Below are 23,187 nucleotides of genomic sequence, written 5' to 3' on the forward strand. Positions count from 1 at the left end.
ATAATTGGCAGTGCAGCTCTTTCAGGTTCTTCATCCATTCTGGGTTATTTTTAACCGATTTTTTTATAGAGAATATACTATATATTAATAACTTTTTTATGAAGAAAATGTCTTAAAACTAGTATTAAAATATTTCTTATTATTTTTATTTGAGTTAAACTACATCCAGTTAGTTTAGTGAATTCTGAGGAAAAAGTTTTGGACAAAACTAGACAGAGATTTAGAGTTTCAAATAAATACTCTTTTCAGACATTTTGAAAACTAACTTTGTTTCGAAATAGTATTTCGTTCGTTCTCTTAATAGAATATAAATCTATATTATGCTTGATTTCTTTATACACACTTTTTTCTTAATTTGGAATCTGTTGAATACATATACACGCAATTAATTCTAAAGGTTACAGTAATTAAAAAAGGTTAAAGTTCATTTCTAATATCAATTTTCTTGTTTTTATTCTGATCCCGTTCGGTTTTAATTTTTACGAAGCTTTTGCTATGCCGTGTTCTCTGATCTTAAAATGCACACTGTGAAAAACTTCTGCATACCTGCAACTAATTCGATAACGCGATTTTCCGATTGCTTTCGCTGCTTCATCTACAGCTGGCGGCTTTACCGCGCCTTCGTCTTGCCCCTCTTGAATAGCCTATAAAATGTTCATTTGCATTTGATTTCAATGCCGCGCAGCGTTGCCAATCCGAGAAATCGCCAAGCACAAAAGACAAGCAATAAAAGTTATAAATATTGAAAAGCTTCCTCGATACCAGCAAAATAAATAAAAATCAAGAAAAAAACAAATGCTTTCGGGGCCTGCCTGGTGCATCGCTCCACGCCCACACGATGTTGGCGCTTTCATCAAAATGCACATAAATTTCAACAACTGCCTCGGCGAAGTGAGACGTTTGTAGCGCCAACGTCCATGTGGGTGGCCAGTCGGTGGAACTGGACCCAAAGCTAGAGCTGGGTCGCAGTCTTCTCGCTCTTTCTCTCTCCCTCTCGCTCTCTCTCTTTTCTATCTCTCGACATTTGCATCTTTTGAACGTTTTTTTTTTGTGTTGCAGTTGCCGTTGGCAACGATTTCTAAAAAAAAATTAAATTTGCATTTAATTGGACAGGCGGCAGTTTTGGATTCGGAGTGGGCGGGAGGGGGCGAGTCAAAAGAGGGGGTGGGCGTTGACAAATTTCGTTTGTTCTAGTCAGTTCAGTCAGTCAGCGACATCTTTTAAATGTTTGTTGTTGTTGTCATTGGTTTATGCGGCAGCGTCAAACGACAAGATGACATTTTCAGAAATTAAAAGAGCGATGAGTGAAAGTGAATTTTCGTATGTTGTTGTTGTTGTTGTTGTTATTGTCATTGCAGTTGTTGTCATTTCTTTTGCCTAGTTGTAATGTGTAATGTTTGCAACGCCAACAACAACAATAACAACAACAGTGTGGCAGCATCGTTGTCTTCGTCTTCGTTCGCGTCTTTTGATTGTCTTGCGATAGCCAATTGAGTTTTCATTTGTCAGTCAGTCAAAGCCAAACGTAAAAACGACCCAGCGTCTGTCAATGACACAGAAAGAGAGTTTTAAGCATGATATGTGGCTTGTTGTTGTTGTAGTTGTTGTTGTCTTTGGTTTCTGTTGTTTTCTGTGTGTGTACTTTGCTTGTTGCCCACTTTTTTACTTAGTTGCACTGATTAGACTTTTGTTGATATATCTTTGCGTTTTCACTTTCGTTTACTTTCGTTTAACGAGCTCTGATTTCCATTGACTTATCTATGGGCACGTGCCCGTTAACATGCGTCCCCCCACCTGCCTACCTCACCATAACCCATAGCCAACGCACCAATTGCCCACAAGATCGGCCAGCGCACGTTGGCCGGAAATACGTTGGCGGCAATCAGCTGGGCCGCAGCTGCAACAGAAGCTTTATCTGCAGTTGACTCAACGCGTTGACCCCAGTTTGAACTGCAGCTAAAAGCTGCTTTTGGAAGCGTCCTTCAAATCTGAAACACAGTTCACAATTTGAACTCTAAACTTGGCTAACACACACACACACACACACGCACATTTTCACTTAAGTGCTGCGCTAATTATGTCGACAATCTTTTAATTATGCCCGCAATTTGGATAAATATGCACGAAACGCGACCCACAAAACTGTATTTTTATTTTTATTTTCATACCTCGCAGTCTCAGTTTCAGTTTCAGTCTCATTATAAACAATTCTCGTCACTAATTACAATGTGGAAGAACAAATAAAATACAAAAGCCAAGCAAACCTAAAAAACATCAACAAATGTAACTGGGTCAAGTCGCCGTCAAGTCAACGTCTGACGAAAAATTGTGGAAAACCTCAAGATTTTTATCTCAGTTTTTTTTCAGTTTTTATTATTTTTTATTTATTATTTATTTTCGTTTTTTTTTTTTGTTTAGTGCACTTTTGGAGGTTGCTTAGCTCACGGGCGGCCCTTCCGCAAAGCGCACAAATTGAAATTAAGCTCAATTTGGTACACGACAAGTGCTTGTGCTTGCGGTCAGCGGGAATGCCCCTTGTGTGTTATTGTGTCACGTCCTTGCAACTGCAATTTTGCATATGGCTAAACCGCTTGACCTTTTCACTCGGCCGCCTGGCAACTTTCCTCGAAATTGTTTGAAAGGTGACAATTGTCCAATTGATCAAAAAAAAAAGAAAAAAGAAAAATGAAACAGCTTCAGTACCTCCACGGCCCGTCTGTCCGGCAGTCAATAAAATTATTTTTGCGAAAGTTGTCGCATAATATGGCAAAAGTGTTTACTTTATTATTTTTCAGTTAGTTTCTTTTACTATTAGATTGTTTTGGCTGTTGCTCCACTGTCGTCCGCACAGCCGCTGCCACAGTCGTTGCCACATTTCACAGCCATAATTCAACTAATTAAATGCACATGAAAAATTCAGCACTTCAAATGGTAAACCGGACAGCCGGACGGACAACTGGACAACCGAACAATTTGAAATGCCGCGCCAAACCAAAGCCAAAGCCAAAAACTTTACAATACTCTCAAATGAAACGCACCGAGAAATATTTCAAATTCGAAATGTACATGAAATCAGTGAATTTTTACTAAGTGAAAGAGACTCATCAAAATTGTTGGTGCAGCGCCTGACATTGGTGGCCATGGGAAACATCCACATTTAGCTGTGGCAAATTGAAATTGTTTCCAATCTTGACGATGTTGAAAATTGACTTGGTGAAATAACTGCTCAGGTTAGGTAACGGAGTTTGTATTCAGATAGATGGATTAATGATTCTTTGAATACTTCACTTCAAAAAGAATTTTTATGAATATTTCTATAAGAGATCCTTAACTTACAAACATTACACAGTTTTTACACATTTTGGGCACAGGGTGTAAAAAGCACCGATATTTTTTGTTCGATATGTTATCGATAACATTTTAAAAAACACCATATATCAAACAACACATTGTAATTATTAGCAAACTGTTTCAGAAGTATAAAAATATAAAATTTTTGATCGAATTTAATAATTTTTGGACAAAAACCTTCCTCACATATTAATCGGCCGTTAGAAAACTGTTTCGATTTTAAGAGGCTTAGGCACAAAAAAGCCGACTCGCATATTAATCGATAACGATTATATTTATAAACTTGAAATACAACGTTTCTGTAGTTTAAAGAAACGTACTTTTACTTATACGATAACTTAGCCATTAGCCTGCCAGGCACTTCTGAAATATATATTTCATATATTCCCTTTAACTAAACGTAAAAGTTCATCCATGACATATCGATTAGCATTTTATAATTACTAAATAGCAGATTAATAGCCATGCGATGCCTATAAAGCATAAAGATCATCATCATTAATTCGATATTAATACCATTAGGCAGTCGATAATTGGGATTTATTATTAGCTAATTTGTATAATTACAATTTGATATTTGTTCACAAAGAATTTAAAGAATGTATACCTAGTTCCTTTACCTTTATATACCTTTTGTACATGTTCTATCTGTCTTATTTCTGAGCATATTTTCGATTCTCCAATTATAGTGAATATATTCTTTGCGGAAACTGAATTTGTGCCTCACCTTAGGCGTATTATTTTAATAATTGTGTGGACTTTACTGCAGTAATTTTGGTTTGAGGGCAGCCACTGACCGACCTGAAAAGCCTTTCCAAATCAATTAGCTTTGACCCCAAGTGTTACCTCGAGCTCGCATTAATCGCGTAAGCCCACTGAGGCGAGCCAAAAGTATTTTCCAAATGCCCCGCCGGCAACTGTTTAGGTTTTTTTTGTTTTTTTATCAATTCAAACGATCGCCAACACGATATTGCCCTAGGTTGGGCTTCAATTTGCTTCGCAATTGTTGTAGTTGTTGTTGTTGTTGTTGTTATAGCTACTGTTCCGCCGAACAATAACAACAACAATAACTTGGGCGCAACTTTCACTGCGAAATTCCAGTTTTTAAACAGTTTTAAAAAGGACGCACTTTGATTTGTAATACATTAATAAATAATCGCATCTCATACGCAACGCTGCGTATGCGTGATTTTTGAAGGCTTGCACATTGAGAATACCGCACTCGATATGGATATTTGGCCATTTATGTAGCCGATTTCCAGTCGCTAATTGACAGCATGACTTTAATATTCTTCCCGGTTTTTAGCTGTTGTGGTTTTGGTATTATTTTGATTTTATTTTTTTATTATTTTTATGGCTGCTGGCACAATTTATCGCTTTATTATGGCACGCAAATGGCAAAATTAGCAACGGCAAAGCGGCCAGCTGCAATTATAGATACCCTGTTCGCACCGCGCACCCTCCGCCAGATCCAGCATAGACTGCAACTTCACAGGGTAGACCTGTTTTTTTTTTCATTCCACAACTTGGCCGTAAAGTTGACCGAATCTTGGTGTTTTATTTTCATTTAATTACTGTTGTGGCAGTTGCAGTTGTTGTTGCTGCTGCTGCTGCAGCAATAATTGGCTTGTTTTGCTTAATAATGATTATTGGTTTTTATGGCTCTTTGATTATGCGATGATGCATCGAAAAAGTTGCCACGGATTAGCGCAAAGTCCGGCCCAGACAACGGGAAAGCCGCCGTCCGTTTGGTGTTGAGCATTTTGCTTGATGTTGATGGCCTGTCAGTCAGTCAGTTAGTCAGTCAAAATGGGCGAGACGGACAGACGGACAGACAGCCAGAGCTTGTGGCCAGTTGGAAGTGCTGTCTTAATTATGCAATGGGCGCAATTGAAGACAATTTAAATGCCCGCCAGTTGTGAAAAACAAACACAATTTCCAGCAATAAAAGAAAAAGGCAAGCAGTTCAATCAATATTGCAACGAAACTTGTATACACTATTATTTTTTCTTTGATTCAATTTAAAAACTGAAATGATTAGAATCGGAGAAATACGATGAAATTTCTTAAGTTTAAATATTCGGAATCTATTGTTTGATAGTTTACTCTTGCCTGAGATAACACTTCAAATCACTAAAAAAAATAATATGAAGACTGTAGAAGCTCAGGCTTACCTCATACGGCTGAATTAAAACAATCTAATATATTTTAAATGTGTTGTGAGGTTCTACTTGGGGCAACTGGTTCGGCCAAAGAAATAGTTTGACATTCCTAGTTCGAACAAATTCAGTTTAAGACTAATAAACATAGATCCTGCACTCTCTCTGATGCTTTAAGAGCTATTGTTCCCATAATCCGTGACTAGGTGACTCAAGCACTTCTTATCTATCTTAAAGTTAAAATCTAACCTTTTATATTTAAACAAGTTGATTTTACAAATTAGAAAACAAACCTATTTCCACAACGAAACAAACAGTGCTGTATATGCAGATAGCCTCTTTTGTAGAGTATAAAACATTAATTACTTATGTGCATACGCAAGTGGAGCTGTCTTCAACCTTTGCTAGCTGCACTTGATCAACTCTGGAGAGAGAGAGAAAAAAACCTAAATGCAGTTCAAGTGGACAGTTGGGGAAGTTGCAGCAGCAAGTGGACAACAAATTATGATTATGGTTATGCAATGGCGAGCAAGGGGCACCATCGATAAAGTGAGGAATCGAATGAATGAATGAATTGAAGCAGTGCGGCATGCGGCTCCTGTCAGCTCTTGACCTCGTTGCCGGCGAGGCATTTGCTCGTAAACTTCAACAGAAATACATAAATTTTGTAAATGCCGCGTGAAGCGCATGAAGACAACCGAAACTGAAACCAAATTAAAATAAAAACCAAAACTCCGCCCGCCCCAAACGAAATTTAATGCGTCGCATTTTAATTGCTAGCAATTAAGCAGCAATTACATAAAAAAGCAAAAGCCGCTGATTTTAAATTAAATGATTACAGCAGCAGCCGCAGCAGAGAGAAGCGAACGCATCGCTGCACAAACTTATCGAAGGTTTTTCGGTTTCTTTCTCATTTTTATGTCTTATACTACGAGTATTACGACCAGAAGAAAGTCGAGATAGTGAGCGGGCAGCAGAAGCAGCTATTAGTTGCACGCGCTTTACAAAATGTTGAATAATTAGCAACAATTATTATAATTAAAATAAATATAATGTGCGGGCGGTTGCATCAGCAGGCGTCGATCGCACTGCACCACTGCTCGGCTGCACCACTAACCCAAACACCACTTAATTTATGTCACGACAAGCGGAGCCCAACGATTTACCGAATTCCGCACATAAATACCAAATGGAATTTTACTAACTATACATTTTCTGGTCTGCAAAGTTGTTTGTTGTCAACGAATTTTTCTGTATTTTTCTTTTGGCTCCACAACGTTCGACTACATTACGAAATAATCTTTCACCTCCCACCTTAAAATCATGTTTCGACTTATGTAAGTTGTGTCTTTTTGTGGTTCTGATCGTTTTGCCCATCTGGCTTGCAACGCACTAAATTTGGCTTCTTTAACCCCGTGACAGAACAAATTATATTTATTTTTAAGCAGCATAACATACTCTGTTCCTTCAGCTCTGCCCAGTTTTTTAATAAAGTTGGCTCATTCAAGCTGTAGGCATGTTTTTTGAGTATATCAAAAGAGGTGGTTTGAATAAGTATATAAAGAATGCTAATATAATTTGAGTATTTTGGAAATATCGCGATTTCTCAAGAGTTTACTTTATTTATATTGAATATTTTTAATCTTAAAATATAAAACTTCTTTGGAGTCTTCTTTATTTACAAATTCTCCTTAATTTACGAGTTTTAATTTAATTTATGAAATGTTTTCTGTCCTATGACAAAGAGTTACATATTTTCGTTTTAATCTTACACATTCATCTACTCTTAAATGTCTTTTAATATATATATATATATATATATATATATATATATACGAGTATGTTTAGCAATCTAAAGCTAATCGGACATTATATTCTATAAATTTATATACTGCTCAAGGAATAATCATAATACATTAGCATTTACCATTCGTACAAACCATACTAATAAGATCTCTATACTTGCTTTTCCTTAATGACATTTATTAGAAAAAATAAGTTTATTTTTATGTGACTAGGGTATTTCTGCCTCGATGGGCTTTTTAGATGGGCTTTCTCTGGTGCTTCTTCTGTCGTTGCCACACACAAATCAAACGCTCAAATGCCTGCAACAAGATGCATGTGACATTCTTGAATGATGGGGCGGGGGGACTCTCTCGCTCTCAAAAATAAACGAGTACTTGGCATGCGCTGACATGAAAATATTCTTTTTAGGCATCGTCAATAAATTTAGCTCATAACACCGTCTGACAGTAATGTGTCATCAGGAAAAATGTTTTCTTACGAACTGGGGGATCTCTGAGTTGTGGGTGTTGTGCTTCCCATAGGGCGTTCATTCAAAAACACTGATGAAGCTGTTCCGAGCTGGCAGCAAGAAGACTAGACGAGTTCACTGTTTACATAGCTTGGTTAAGAGAAGATAGGTTGACCAGGCTGGAGTGGTAATAGCAGGTAACTTAAGGATAAATGAAAAGTAGTGTTAAAAATAGCTTGACCACATGCATTGCATTCTCTAAAGTGCATTTATTAGGTGTCTCTAGTATTCATGGTTTGGCCTATAGATCAATTTGGCATTTAAATCCCGCAACATTATTCTTGCTTAGAATTCATGTGACAATGGTACCCTCAAATATTTCTCACCCCCATAACTCGATCAAATGTCATCAGATTTTCAGGAGGTTTGGGTCTCTGTTAATGGTTTGGCTTCTAGATCAATTTGGCATCTAAATCTGGCAACTTTAGTTTTGTTTGTTAATAGAACATGCACTTTTATTTTACCAAATTTGGATATTCAGCCAATGTCATTGGTATTTATGGTATAAACATATCGGACAATTTTGTCATAAAATTGGTTAATTAATGTTTTTTATATTTATTTTAGATTTAATAGAATCTCTTTCTTTGGTGTTATATTCATTGCTAAATGTATATTAATGGATTCATACTTATTCATATATTTTCTTACATAATTAGTTTGAATTTTTTGTTAGCACTAACGACACCTGCTGCATTGGGGCTCACGTATGCTTTGATCTTTTGCTCTCGACGACTGTTAATGAAACCATCAACTGTTTGCCTGCCAATCCATCAACCAATTGAAAAAAAGCAAAAGTGTTTTTGTATCTTTTTTATGCCTTGTGTGTGTGTGTTTTTTTTAAATCAGTTTATCAGTTTTCCTCACATGCTATGTAAATGAACCCATTGAATGCCTTTCCGACTTATGTGCTGCCTCATTGGCCCCAACTTACCCCCCCCTCACTACTCACTCGGTTGCCTTAGCTTCTCCTCTAGTTGGGTTCGCTCGTGCGCATAATTTAAAATAATGATCGGCATATGAAACTTAATGCGTTTCGTCTGCACCTCGACCGCCTCTACCCTGCTGACCCGTCTCGGAACTGGCTTATCGATCATAGCCAGCGGCGATGCGGCATGCTGCGGCTCATGATGTTGCCACATTTGATGGTTGGGGCCAAGTGCATAATTCACGCACGCAGCTCGCAACAGGTGTCACTCTCACTTTCGAGGCGGCAAAATCTAATTTGCGGCACGTCTACTTGCCTCCCCCTCCCCTTACTCCCCCCGCTACCCCAACACACAGCTATACCAGCTACCCTATATACATAACAATTAGCATTTCATGTTTGGCTGAAGCTGTGTTGAACGCAAATTATCGCGTCGCTTGACGCCTGCAATCTATAGCCGATTTTTACTGTAACTTCGACTGTCAGCTACCAACTGCAGCTTTTGTTTTTGTGTGTGCTTTTTTCTTTGTCACTTTCCTTTTGGCCATGCAAATTTCTCGCGACGACTATTAATTGGTAATGGCAGCCAGTACCAAAAAAGACGAGAAAAGCACAAAAAATATAACCATAAAAATGGTCAACACGAGACTCGCGACTTGCTGATGCCTGCTGCCTGACTGTGTGCTCAACAGCTATCTGCATGAGCAGCCCAAAGCTCTAGTCCTGAAAAAAATATACTTTCTTTGCCACCAACTACAGTTCGAACTGCAGCTTCAACTCCAGCTCCGGCTTCACTCCTTTCCAGCCAGACCCAGAGCCAGGCCAGAGTCAGAGCCGGAGCTACAGTTTTAGCTCTGTTCGCTTATCAGCGATCGTCAGCCGTTGGCACGTTTCGTTCATTGGCTTGGCGTGATTGTTGTTGCTGCTGTTGTTGTCGTTGTTGTTGTTATTGTTGTTGACGTGTTGCAAATAGCAATATTCAAGTTTTTATTGTGCTTTATATTAGATTGCCATGGCCAATACAAAAATATGTATGTGTATACATGTGTATTCTTGATGTTATTGAATGCGAATCAAAAAGAGTTCCAAGAAATATAACCAAAGGCCAACAAGCGTCAGATACGATAATGCCCAGACAGCAAATGTGGCCATAACGAACGTTTAATGCGCTTACTAACTGATAAATTGAAATGCCTATGAATTTGATAAGAATCTTAAATGCGATTGCTAATGAAGATGTGCAAGAATTAACGCCTTTTATATTACAGATTAGAGAGAACTTCTACTTGACGTTAACTTTGTTAACTTCATAATAAATTTAATCATTATATGTATGTATATACAAATTGATAATTGCTGTGGCAATTGAACCAACGACTTCCTGCTTATTGGTTCTACGCCTAGTTAGTTAAGCCACGCACGCTTTTGACAGTGACCGCGTTTGAATTGAATGTTTCTTATCATAAGTTTTACACAGTTTTTCCACAATTTGGAGGAAGGTTCTGTACAAATTTCAGCTTCCCAGCCCTTGCTAAGTTGGTCAGTCAATATAATTTGTAATTTATGTTAGCAATAGTCGAAAACATTTATAATTTGATTATTTTTATAAATTTATCTAAGTACACGTATTCTATTTGTAAAATCTTTATTTAAGAAGAATCTAACCCTTTCTGTTGCTCAATTTCTGCCAGCATTTCTTGCAGTGTAGCATTAGAAATACATGCTTTACCGCAAGGGGCCTTTTGTGAATTACTCTGTCTACCTCTTTTTCTAAGAACTGTGCATAACATGCCTATTCTCTTCGGCCCTCTCACAGTCTTCAAGAGAGATCTTGTTCTCTCTCTCTTTCTCTCTGTCATTCAATAAGAATTCAGCTTCTGCTGTCTCTTTCGTTCATTCTCATTCTAATAAGCCACCAATAAATCAACATTGATTTTAAGTTTTTCTTTTTTTGCGCTTTGGGCTTCGCTGACTCACGATCCAGTCTCAGTCCCATTCCCAAGTCCCAGTCCCAGTCCCAGTCCCAGTTTGACTTCCAGGTCCCGTCTTATTCTCATTCTTATTCCCATTCGCATGCCCAGTCTTCGATGGGCGCTTCGCTTTGTGTATTTTCTTCTTATTTTTTTCTGTGTTGCCCAGCTCTTAAGCTAACAAATTCTGGCAAGGCGGCCATTTAGGCCCAAAAAAAAAAGAAATAAAAAAAAACTGGCTTGGGCACATATTTCAGCAAAGTGTTAGCCAGCACGCGAAGGAGTCGCCGCCAACAGCCGGTTTTGGGCCACTGCCTGGCGCTGGCCGCATAAGGAGAAAGCCTGTGCCCAGCATGCACAGATGCAGGAGATTCCATTTGATTCTTGTTCCGCATAGGAACAGATTCTTGCCCCCCAAAGTCCCTTTGCAGCAATTGAAATCCAGTTGCAAAATTTGTTATATGACTTACATTAGCGGGCGCTCGGTTACCTACACAAAACTAGCGCCCGCCCTCTAAGCCGCCGCCGACCCCTCCTGCTGCCCACGGTGGTACCACTTTGCTGACATTACACGTTGGCCGCCGATGCCGCAAATGTTTCGTGCATTGTTTTTTTGTTTTTTTGGCAAACGGGCAACAGAATTGACATTTCCTTTTACAACATCCAACAAGCTGCACAAGCTGTGCAAAATGAAAACTATAAATCAGCAGCAGCAACAACCAACAACCAGCAAAACAACAACAACAACAACAGCTACAACTGTTCCATGTGATTGTCACGCTTGAAGGACTCTTTCGCTCCGTGTCGAAAAAAAGATATAAAAAGCGAAAATGAATTTGTTGCTTTTCTTGTTGTTTGTTGCAGTTGTTAACAGCGCTTGTTGTTGTCGTTATTGTTGTTGCTTTTATGAAGTAGGTTACTATGTTTGTTGAGTAATTGAGTTTAGTTTTTCACACACGAGTGTGTGCCTGTTGTTGCTGTTGTGTTTGTTGTTGTTGTTGTTGCTGCAGTTGTAGGAAGCTGCTACACATGCAACTTGGCAAGTTGGCAACTCGGCAACAGTTTTGCATGTCTTAAGACACAACAAGCGACTCGCTTGTCTCACAAAAATGCGAACCAACAGTTGCCACAGAATGCCAAAAAACCCTACAGTGAAGCCCAGCTACACTTGAACATCACATGTGTTATGGTCTAGAAGAAAGGGGCTTTGTGCTGTCTGGAGAGATAGAATATAACATTACTTTTAAATATTTTAAGGCTATTTTCAACGAATCGAAGTACATTTTTAATTAACAGTCATGTATTCCAACCAATGTTCATTAATTAACATATTTCTGCTTATTCAATTATATGTTTTCAGAGATTAATATTTATTATCCACATTACCATTTCGCTTATTACCATTTTATTTGCAGGGTATACGAAGTGTGTACTCTATGTAATGATACAATGTCAAATGATGTATAAACATAGCTTTATCTTATACATTTTCTGCATAACATACCCCACATTATTACCATTTCACCCACAGGGTATGCAAAGTGCATCCTCTTTGTAATCATATAATGTAAAATGATGAATAATACATATTTAGAGATGACTTTACTTTAAATCTGTTGTGATATCTAAATAATATACCCCACATTACCATTTCGTTTACAGGGTATACAAAGGGTAGCCACTGTCCTTTAAGTTCATAACATTAACAACTTCGTTACTTGCTTTGCCTTCTGCTGTGCATCTGTGGAGAACAACAGCATTAGCCAAAGGCATGGTCTCTGGTTAACTGCTGCTAACTTCCACTTCACTTCCTCCTTCAGCTACTACACCTTTCCGCACTGCCCACACCCCCCTCAATCACGTTCCTGCCGCACTCGGAGTCGGCTGTCTGTGTTGTGATCTAATTATTGTATTTGCTGTCCGTTTTTTTTTTACCAGTTGCCAGCAGAGTTTGCCTCCTCCTACAGCCGCAATCAACTTCAAGCTGTCCCCTCCGAGACCCCTCCCCCCACTTCTTTAGCCCCTCTACCATTCGAGGTGGCCAACAGCCTCTGCTCATTTGGCCCGGCAAGCCTGTTTAGACGTTCGTTGTGCCAGCTCCGTTGGCCACATCTCTGGCCACCCCTCCTCCATCGTCGTCGGCTGCTTCTCCTGTTTCTACTTTATCCACTTCACTCTTAGTTTGTGTTTCAATTTGGCGCATTTGCTTTGCTTAGTTTTGTGTTTAACGTGTACTAATTTGACTTTTTGGCGCGTCTCTTTGAGTTCGCTTTTCAGCTGACTTTTATTTGTCTGTTTCTTATTATGACATCATTTTCATGTTGCTTATATATGTATTTTTGGCATTTACAAACTAAATAACTTGTAATGCGCCTGAGTTTTATTCAGTAATGCGAAATGCGAAATGCGACAAAACTCAATTAACATTTTGTTAGCCCGAAGTCATCTTTTTCGTGTACTCTCGAATCTGGGAAATCTCTCGATCAATTGTTGTCACGCCAAATCTGTGGCCCCCTCTCAACCCTTTTGGTTGGATGTGCATGTCTTTTGGCGCCTGCCTCATTTTCATTAAGTTTTTAAACGGATTTCCGTGACTGACTTATAAAAAAAGATATATTAAAATCCATAAGGAAATAGTTGCTAGGCGGGGGTGTATTCAACATAGGGGAAGGGGAGGGGTAGTCTGCGGAGAGGCTTCCTTTATGCCTGGGCATGCATCAATTTTCACTTTTGCAAAGATATGAAAAGATACACGAGATACACACAACAGATACAAAAGATACGTTTTTTTTTTTGTTGTTTATTCCATTTTTATATAAGTGTGCAAGTGGCGTGGGTCGATCATAAAATCCTTGTACGTGAGGTTTGCCTTGGAGGTCACGTGAGAGAAAACAACAATAACAACAACAACAACAACAACGGGCGACGGACAACTCAGGACTGTGAGAAATAGAGTTGAAACCGAAAGCAGCAGCCACATAGAGCAGCAGTATTTATGTAAACACAAGTGAAACTTTTTTGGCCAGCAACTACACGAAAGACAATATTAAATATTAATTATTAATTATTCGATTATTCGATTATGCATGCAACGCGATGCAATCGCTTGCGATCTTTGATCTCTTTTATTTTTTTTTCGCCAGCACTCGACTCAAATTGAAATTCGAGCTGAAAGTTTGTCGCATGCATTACGTGGATTACATCATAGCAGAGACGTGTGTGTGTGTGTGAGTGTGTGTGTGTGTCGGGTCGGGTCGGGGGAGGGGTTGAAATAGGCTATGCAACTTCCACCAACTGTGGCAGTCAGTCATTCAGTCAGTTCAGTTGGTCAAACATGTTACCCAGCCTAAATATAGACACCGACAAATGTACAAACAGGACGAACAGAAAGCGTAGAGGAAGAGAAGCGGCTGGTGGGGTCTGGGGTCTCAGGGGGTAGACAGCCAGTCAAATGGTCTTGTTAATTTCCATTTTTCTATGCAAATTTTAACTTCCTCGAAAATGTTGCACACTCCAAAATGGCAATAAACAAAACGAAACGAAACGAAACGAGCATCACAAAAATTTGACTTGCCATAAAAAATTGAAATCTAAAAAAACAAGGTAAAAGAGGCGAGGGGCGGGGGCTAGCATCGGTGCGGGGTTAGCTTGATGAAGTGGGCGGCTGTTAGGCAACTAGCAGTCGCAAGAGGGGTATGGAAAATATGCCACACACACATGACACACACACACACGAATACACACAAATACACACAAGCACAAAACCGCACACTGAGAGACAGACAGGCAGCAACAAAAGTCAACGTGCAAAAATAACAAACAACTGTCAAATGTCTGACAAACGAGACAGGGAAAAGACAAAACTGCACACAGAGAAAACCAAAAGCCAAACACAACAGCAACAACACATGATATATAGCAACTGGCTAAGAGAGAAAGATTGCAGTAGACGGCCTAAATGAATTTGCTCATTGGTTAGACGACAAAAAAGAAACAATAACAATGCTGCTCATATTGCATTTGCGACAACAACAACAGCAACAACAATGCAACAACACTGACACAAAATGTTTGATAACAACTTCCCGAAATTGCTGGCTGCTGACATCGCCAAATTGGCCGTGCCTCAAAAACTATGCGACAAACAATTCATCGGGCCAGATTACGCATACGACACGTGAGCACAGTTTTCAACAACAATAAAGCCAAACGTTCGATGCTGATGTTGCCACTGCCCACAGCAGCAATCTCTGTGTGCAACAGCAACAACAACAGCGACAATGACAACGACAACGACAACATCAAATATGCAGACGGCCAAAAGAATGCTGAAATTGAAGACGCCGCAAAAAATTGCACAGCAAATACAAATACATGTATACACACACACACACACACACACTCTCACACACAACAATTTGTTGGTCGTCGTTGTTATCAACGGCATTGTCACAGCTCCTGCAGTAGCTGCAATTATTGTTGTTGTCGTTGTTGCTGTTGCTGTCATATGTTTGTATGCCCTACCAATTATGCCGGGAATAACCTCGTTGTGTTGCACTTTGATTGGTTTTGCTGATTAATATCATTTTTGGGTGCTTTTAGCGCTGCCCCTTATTAAACAACGTAACTTCTCTAGTTCTTGAAGTCAGAATACAACATAAAGAACAATCCACAGACACACACATAGAAAGTGATAAAGAGAGGGATTGCGTAATAAAGACGTCGGATAAAGAGAGAGAGGGAGAGAGAGCGAGGGAGGCGAAGTATATAGAGCAATCGCATGTGCATGATTAGATTGCCAACACACTTGTTAAAAGCCTGAAACCAGTAGGGCTTACTTGAATTCATGAGAATCGCATAGTAGGGCAATAGTTACAAATATGTTGCTTTCTTAATTTGCAGCGCAGCGGGAAGATAATTGGATACATACATACATGCATGTATTTGTGCAATTCATGTTATAAAAAACATATTTTAAAATGAAATTGAAGTAAAAATAGTTTTCCGCCTATTTTTCACTGCTGCGGTGGAATTCGGAAAAATCGCTCAAACGCGTATTTAGGGTTTTAACATGTAAAGTTTTATAGTTTAAGCTTAAAGCCAATTAGTCAGTTAGGGTTTTAGGAAGTAAGTCAATCAATCAGAACGAGTAGTATTGTATATACTTAGATGGCTTGGGTCTTATCTTTAGACTTTTAAAGCATTTTCAGTGTTCCATCTTCTCATATTTAATGATATGGAATCTATTTAAAATGTTTTGAATTTTAAACTAACAAATTTAGCGAAATTGTAAAATACATATTGTTGTAAGCGTTGTTCAAACTATTCATGAGGGTTTTACTTATATATATTTTTTATTTAAAAAGAAAACACCTAAAATAATTCACTTGCGAAATATTAATTAACTAATTCGTAAGAGTATCTGGGCTTTAGCTGAGCTGCTTATTTATTTTTTTTTATCTTGATTTGTTGTTATTGTTGTTGTGATTGTTATTGCATCGTCTGCCGCAATGTCTCCGCTTTGCTGACGCCGTCGCCGTCTTCGACTGCGTCTCCGCTGTGGCTGCCACACGCTTGGAGAAGTTGTACGCTGAGTGTCGCAGGAGCAATGCTGCCCGGCTGCACGGGTGCCCGGGTGCATGGGAGCATGGGTCTAAGCATGAGCATGGCATGTCATTTCTTGGCTTCGCCAAACATCTTTGGCATTCCTGAAGTCTCTAGCTCTGGCATCTGCTAAGTCTCATTTTCTCTGGCTGTCTCTTTGTCTTTCTCCAGCTGCGATTGTGTTCCTCATTTTACTTTTGCTGCAGATATTTGCAATGAAGCATGTTTTGCATTTAATTTATGCGCGTAATTAGTTGAAAGTGAATGCCAGTAGTAGTAGTTGTAATAGTTGTATTCGTTGTAGAAGGTGCCGCATATTGCGTATACGCGCCGTGCAACAGTTGCCGCTACAGAATCAATTGCGTATCTCGCAACAGTTGGCAGATAGATGCCTGTGGTCAATGCCTATAAATTATTTGAACGCTTTAGCTTTTCTTTTTATCGGGGGCGAACAAAAGCAGCTCATTATTTGTGAAAAACGCGCCTGTCAAAATTGAAAATAGGGAAAAGTTAAAGAAATAAACCAAAACAATGGTAGGCAGCAGCCAGCAGGCAGCAGCAGCAGCAGCAAACAGTCAACAGTCAACAGCGACAGCCAACAACAACAGCAACAACAAAAATAATAATAACAACAACAACAACAACAGACATTCAGTCCATTAGCAAATGCCGCCGTTGAGTGGCAGCCATGGATTGGATGCAGCCAGCGACGCCACCGCCGCATAATGAAAGCGAAAATTTAAATTTTTGATACAATTTGCAATTTTTTCCTACTTCATCATTCACATCACCAGCAGCGGCAACAACCAGGCTCCAACTTCAACTGTAGTTGGCAGTCAACAAGTCGACAAAGAAAACAATTCATCATGTTGTTGTAGATTGGAGGAACCTTTTGGCAGCTACGTTGGAGCAGCTACGTTGCCTTCAATTTATGCGGCGGCGCTTAAATCGATTGCTTTGCCACATTGCAACAATTGGCTAGCATGCAGCTTGCAGCTTGCAGCATGCAGCGAGGCTCTGCTGCATCGTGGGGCAACGAACAAAAAACAAAAAAAAAAGCGGATCGCTGCTGAACCGTAAAACTGAATTATGTTGCCGGCCGCAGAGAGCTGCGGCGGGCGAAGACTTTGACGTTTTGCGGGTGGATAAGGCCTGACGACTGACCACAACCACAGAGTCAGTGCCAGTGCCAGTGCCAGCGCCAGCTCCAGCTTCAGTCCTGGACCAGACTTTGCAGCCTGTCCACAATTGCCAGCGCCATGCCGCGCCGCGCCGCTTCATTAAGCGATTCATTCATGCAACTGATGCAGCCGATCCAGTCGATCGTGTCGTTTTATTTGGCTCTTAAATTTCTGCGCTAACTAGATGTCGCAATTGAAAGTAAGCTGTCAATATTGCAGCAATTGGTGGGGGCTGTAACTGCGCAAAGGCCACGTTGATTCTTGACCAATACAAAGTCAATTATACAACAGTCAGCTGTCAGTTTACGCTTGGCCAGCATGTTAGCCAAATGCCTGAAGCAATTTCTTCTTGAGAATGAGAATATAATCTCTGAAATTGTACTGAATTTCTGTATATTTAAGTTCTTATTTTCTAGCTAAGGTCAGTTTACGCTTGGCGAACATGTTAGCCAAATGCCTGCTGGCAATTTCTTCTTGGGAATGAGAATATAATCTCTGAAATCTTACTGAATTTCTATATATTTAAGTTCTTATTTTTTAGCTAAGGGTATTCATTACTTCTTTTGCAAAGGAAGGATTGAAGATTTCATGACTGGAAACTCAAATGTATATGTTCTCTGTCTGCATTAAAAGCCGTCTTAATATATTCATGTCCGTCTATTCGTCTATCCACATATATGTTCCTAAGCAAACTAGTCTCTCGGAGTCCTTGGTTAAGTATAGAAATATTTTGCAATTTTATTATATATATGTTTGCAAGGGTATTTTATTTTCGGCAACCCAGAGACAACTATTCCGTCTTCTTGTCTTTTATATATTGTGAAACCCGTGACTGATCTCATTTTAACAAAAGAATAATAGAGTGTGAAGAATGTATACTTTAAGCGAATTTCAAAAAATGAATAACAGATCATACAGAAGTAGACCAAGCAGATTTCATTCTTATGTCAATGAGCAAGAGATCAGGGACAGATCTATTCGAAATAAAAAAAAAAAAAAGAAACCCCATTAGAAAGTTTCTGTTCGCATAGGCAAATTAGCAAGGCCTTAGCATAAAGCTAGTTTCAAATATTCGTACTCATGATCTCACGATGTCGGCAGAACTTGAACTCCTAACTCATAGTTCCATCAGCTTTTAAATTTAGTTGCTTTAACCGCAAGGCTTTATTTTTAGCACCTCGAAGGTCATTAAAGGACATTGTTCAGTTGATTTCCTCAATTGTTCAACTTGAAAACTCTCGAAACTCGAATTCATATTCAAATTCAAGCGCAACTCGAAGTCATGTGCAAATTTAATTACTGACTCAGCGGCCGGACAAAACCCAAGTATGAGTTAGGCCCGGGGCTCTAAAAGCCAAATAGACATACAAAAAGTTATTTTTACTGGCATATCTTATGCAAATCCCAATGTTGGACAGCTTATTATTAATAGTAATAATTGATGTAGATTTTTTAGCACCTTTTTTCGGTTGGTTTCACCGATTTATAATGTTTGTGATTTGTAAGACAAACAGAAACAACAACAACTGAACGGGGCAGATAAACAAAAGCCAAAAAGCCGAAATTCACAGAGCTGGCGGCACAGCTGGCGAATTCTCTTTCTCATGGAATGTGGTCAACGCTGTTGGTTGGCTTGGTTCGGTTCGGTTCGTTTTGGCTGGGTGTCTTTTGAGAAACGTGTTTTCTAACAAAGGCCGGCTCTTAATGGGTCGACAAATAAAAGTATAATAAATAAATAGTAAAAGGAAAATGCGTAAAGGGTCGGGGCAAAGATCGGCTTTGGCCAACATCGACTTACACCACAATACTACGACACTTGATCTGGCCAAAATGCCAACGCGCTGAGAATCGAATTGTGGCTCAAAACGTGGGCGATGAGATCATCGCCATTTAATTGGCTGCGACTTTGACTTTGCCTTTTACAACTGCACAGCCACAGTGAAGCACCGAGAGTGCGGCCCTGTCTCTTGCTTCTTGCTGCTCTCCCTCAACCCAAAAACTCTTTCTCACCGCGTGCTTTTTATGGCCCTGGCGCGCGCATTGACCGAATTCGGAAGATGAATGTGCGACAAATGCCAAAGATAAGCGACTGGCAACGCGACACGAATCGGAAAATCGTGTAAAATCTCACAAGCTCCTAATCTGATAATTGTTGATGTAAATTTCTAATGCTGACGCACAAATTTTCTGTGCCATTTTTCATTGCAGTTATTGTACCCTGTACAATCCATTGCAATTGGGTTGATTCAGGGTTTTATATTTTTGTGCAAATGTATGTAACAGGCATAAGTAGGCATATCTTATGCTATAAAGTATAATTAATTTTGATCCAGCCAGGCCTGCTAGTTAAATTTAAAACATACATTCTCATCTAACAGACGCAGAACGAGTTTATATATATTTTTTAAAGTCGTAGCAAATGTATTATGTTCGGACTATAAACACGGGAGTTTATCAAGATTGCTTTTCCCATGGTGTGGGGCTATGGGAAGAAGAAGCACTCCCACAGTATAAATTGCGCAACGTGCAATATGTATTCTTGTGTGTGCAAATACGCATTGTTGGGTACAGGGTATCACCTGGTCGAGTACACTCTTAACTTGTTGCTGTTTTTGTTTCATATGACAGTTTGCGCATTAAGGAAAAAGGCAATCGTTGATTGACATTCGTCGTACATGGCGTATGCGCAATTAAAGGTAATCTGCGTCTGGCATTTCCTAGCATGCAAATGGAATTCTAGATATATGTATGTAAAATCTGTAAAGCTTACATAAATATATGTTTTTTAGCCAAGCACATACATATATCTACTTTATGCCATAAAAAACAGTTGTAACATAAAGTTGCAGCTTTTGTTTTAATTATTCCATTTATAGTCATTAGTATATCCGGTGATTTGGGCAGGAAATGAGTAGCAACCGTTGGTGGGAGAGTTCAAATATCTTTTGTGCGAAACAGTTGCCAAAAATATTTCGCGTACCGTTAAGCTTGATTGCTAATGATGATGATGATGATAATAATAACTATAATATTAGGAGCATTTGTAGACAGCAAGACGTCGCGCTTATGATTATTTATAATACTTCTCATATTTTTGGCTCGCCTAATTGATTTTATAATCAAGGTTTTAATGCCGCTTCTCATTTTGTCATTTCAGTAAGCCGCAGCAAAAAGTCTCCACTCAGCAGCCAGCCAGGCAGGCAGGCAAAACTTCAAAGTCGAGACTCTCCAAACGTGTGCGAAAAAAAAACGCGAACCGCCAATGCAAACGCCACTTGCGCAGCCGAAGCAGCTCGCGTCGCTGTCAGTTCGTTGGCGCTCGTGCTGTGCGACAACAGCAGCAGCAGCAGCAGCCATCGTGAGAAGTAGCAGCAGCAGCAGCAGTGGCAGAGGCAGCGACAGCAGCAGCGCCAGCAGCAGAGTCGCATTAACAGTTGGCGCTCAGTTTGTTTTTGTCGCTCGGTACGTTCGGTTGCTACTCGCGCTGTGGCCAACATTTCTCAGCTGCGTCTCCGTCATTTCGTTCATTGCTTTCGTTTGCTGCGCGTGCGCCGCGTCGTTGCGTTTATTTGTTGTGTCGTCGCTTCAGCCCAAAAGTTCAAGCGAGTCAAAGAAAATGCCATAAAGCAAAGAGCAACAAAGTCGAAAACAAAAGTGTGCGAAAACAAAAATGTAACAACAACAACAACAACCAAACAACCAGCCAAACAACCAATCGCCCGACTGTTTAATACGAGTTTCGTTCTTGCTTCTTCCCAAAGTTCTTCTCTTGTTTTTCGTTGACCATTAAAAGTGAAGCTTTGAACGCACAAAAAAAAGTTGTAAGAAAAAAAAACCAACAACAAAAACAACAAACGAATTGAGCCGCCCCGCATCGTGGCTGCAACTTGAACTTCAGTCTCCGGTCTACGGTCTTCAGTCTCTCGGGCGCGTTTGGCGCGTCTCGTGTTATTTTTAGACAAAAAATCGCAATCGCAACGCAATGGGCACCAAGTCGCCCGGTGGTCCGCAGCGCTGTCGCCTCATACTGCAGCGCTGCCTGGCCATCCAGCTGAGCAAGCCGGGCCACACGCCCGAGGACTTTTGGATGTACGACTCGGGATATATGATATTTCAGGTGAGTTTGAACGAATGTTGCCACAGAAGAACTGCTAGCTGTGAACTGCGAACTGGTTTCTGGACACAACTGGTTGGCATGTCCACAGGCAAAACCACTGTCCACCGTCCGCTGTCCACTGTCCACTGTCCACTGCTCAGTTCGGGCGGCGCTTCAGCGCCCCAAAGTGCGTGAGGATGTTCGAGAATGAGAAATAGGGAGGCCGGGCATGTACACCTGAAAGCGTGATTCATAAAAGAGATTCGCAAGTTTTCGCTTAAAGTTTGAGCCCGCAGATATATGAAGATCGCTGGTTACGATAGCTCAGATAGCGAGAGAGAGTTGATCTTTGAAGGCTTACAATGTTTTGTTGCTTCTCAAAGCAATAAAAGAGTATGCAAAGCGAAGTTGAAATCGGATTAAAACTAAAAATAAGTATTTTAGTAGGAGTTGTTTTACACGTATGTTTATGTACTCATTTGTATGAAACTTCAGCTCAAGGTCGCCCTGTGTGTTGTTGTTTTCTTTTTTATGCATTGTGCGCACTTCCCATGACGACAAATGACTTGGAACGATGGAGCACAGGTTTTAGGTTGGGTGTTGCCATTTGCCAGTTGCCGTTTACACTAGAAATTACGGCAAATCTGTTGGCGTCATTCAGACTAGACAATCTGGCCAACTACAACTACAAGAAAAGCAACTGAAATATTTGCCTGCCACTGCAACTGCAACTGCACTTGGCAGAACTTTGGAATCCAGTACTTTGCTGGGGCCATCTACAGAAGACACAGCTCGTGGCTGTCTGTGCATGTTCTGTGTTTTTTTTTTATATTATCGTCGACTTTTATTGATGACTTTGAAAGAAGTTGGCAATAAGTTGCTCCTCCTGGTTTTCTTTTTTTGCCCATGCCAAATAAAAAAGGGCAGCTCCCAAGTTGCAACTTGCAACAGATAAGCGCAACGGCAAATAAATCACTTGGGTTTCATATTCATGAAGTTCATTATAAATCGCCGCATAAATTGCACCACTAAAAGCAATCGAAAATGTGGATTATTATTCAGAGTTGGTTTCCAACGTTTTTCAACGTGGCGTTGACAACAAATTTGAATTTAAAATTAGTTTTGGTTGATTTTTTTTAGCACGTTGTTCCGACAACATTTTTATTCAGTTTTTCGGTGACTGAGTTTTTATTGTTTTGTTGTTCTTTTCATTGTTTATTGCAACTTGATTGCCGCATGACGTCACTAGTCAAGTTCAAGTTTGAAGCGTTAATTTATGTAGCACAACAAAAATAAAAATACGAATAAAGAATATAATGCGAAATAAATAAACACCAAACTGAGCCTATTTGTAGGCCGCATTTCCTACAAATTGCTTTATTAATTTGCAATGTACGCCAGTTAAGCACATTTGAGTAACTGACTCAAGTATGTGTTTAATTTATACTTTTTTTATTTACCCTGACGGCCTTTTAGGTTCTAACTAGTTTTATTTGCGTTTAAAACAGATCTTTAACCTTAGTTTAACATATGTGATACATTTTGGGTTCAATGTGTGCTAGGAAAATGGACAAAAAATAAACA

General features: G+C 39.6%; 1 protein-coding gene across 2 annotated transcripts in view; it reads left to right on the forward strand.

Moving 5' to 3' along the window:
• The window catches only part of knockout (Stork-head domain-containing protein knockout), a 59,284-nt gene that overhangs the window by 10,375 nt on the left and 25,722 nt on the right, over positions 1–23,187 (forward strand). The window contains exon 2 of one of the 2 annotated variants that reach the window (XM_064689859.1): positions 20,665–21,624. The exons of the other annotated variant lie outside the window; for it this stretch is intronic. Coding sequence (XP_064545929.1) covers positions 21,490–21,624 — 135 coding nt within the window. The 5' untranslated portion in view covers positions 20,665–21,489. The remainder of the gene's footprint in view (positions 1–20,664; positions 21,625–23,187) is intronic. 2 annotated transcript variants of the gene reach the window in all.

The sequence above is a fragment of the Drosophila montana genome, unplaced genomic scaffold (assembly GCF_035044405.1).
Source record: "Drosophila montana isolate Dmon_TW-CO22-7 unplaced genomic scaffold, ASM3504440v1 contig_3218_1, whole genome shotgun sequence".
In the NCBI taxonomy this organism is placed as follows: domain Eukaryota; kingdom Metazoa; phylum Arthropoda; class Insecta; order Diptera; family Drosophilidae; genus Drosophila; species Drosophila montana.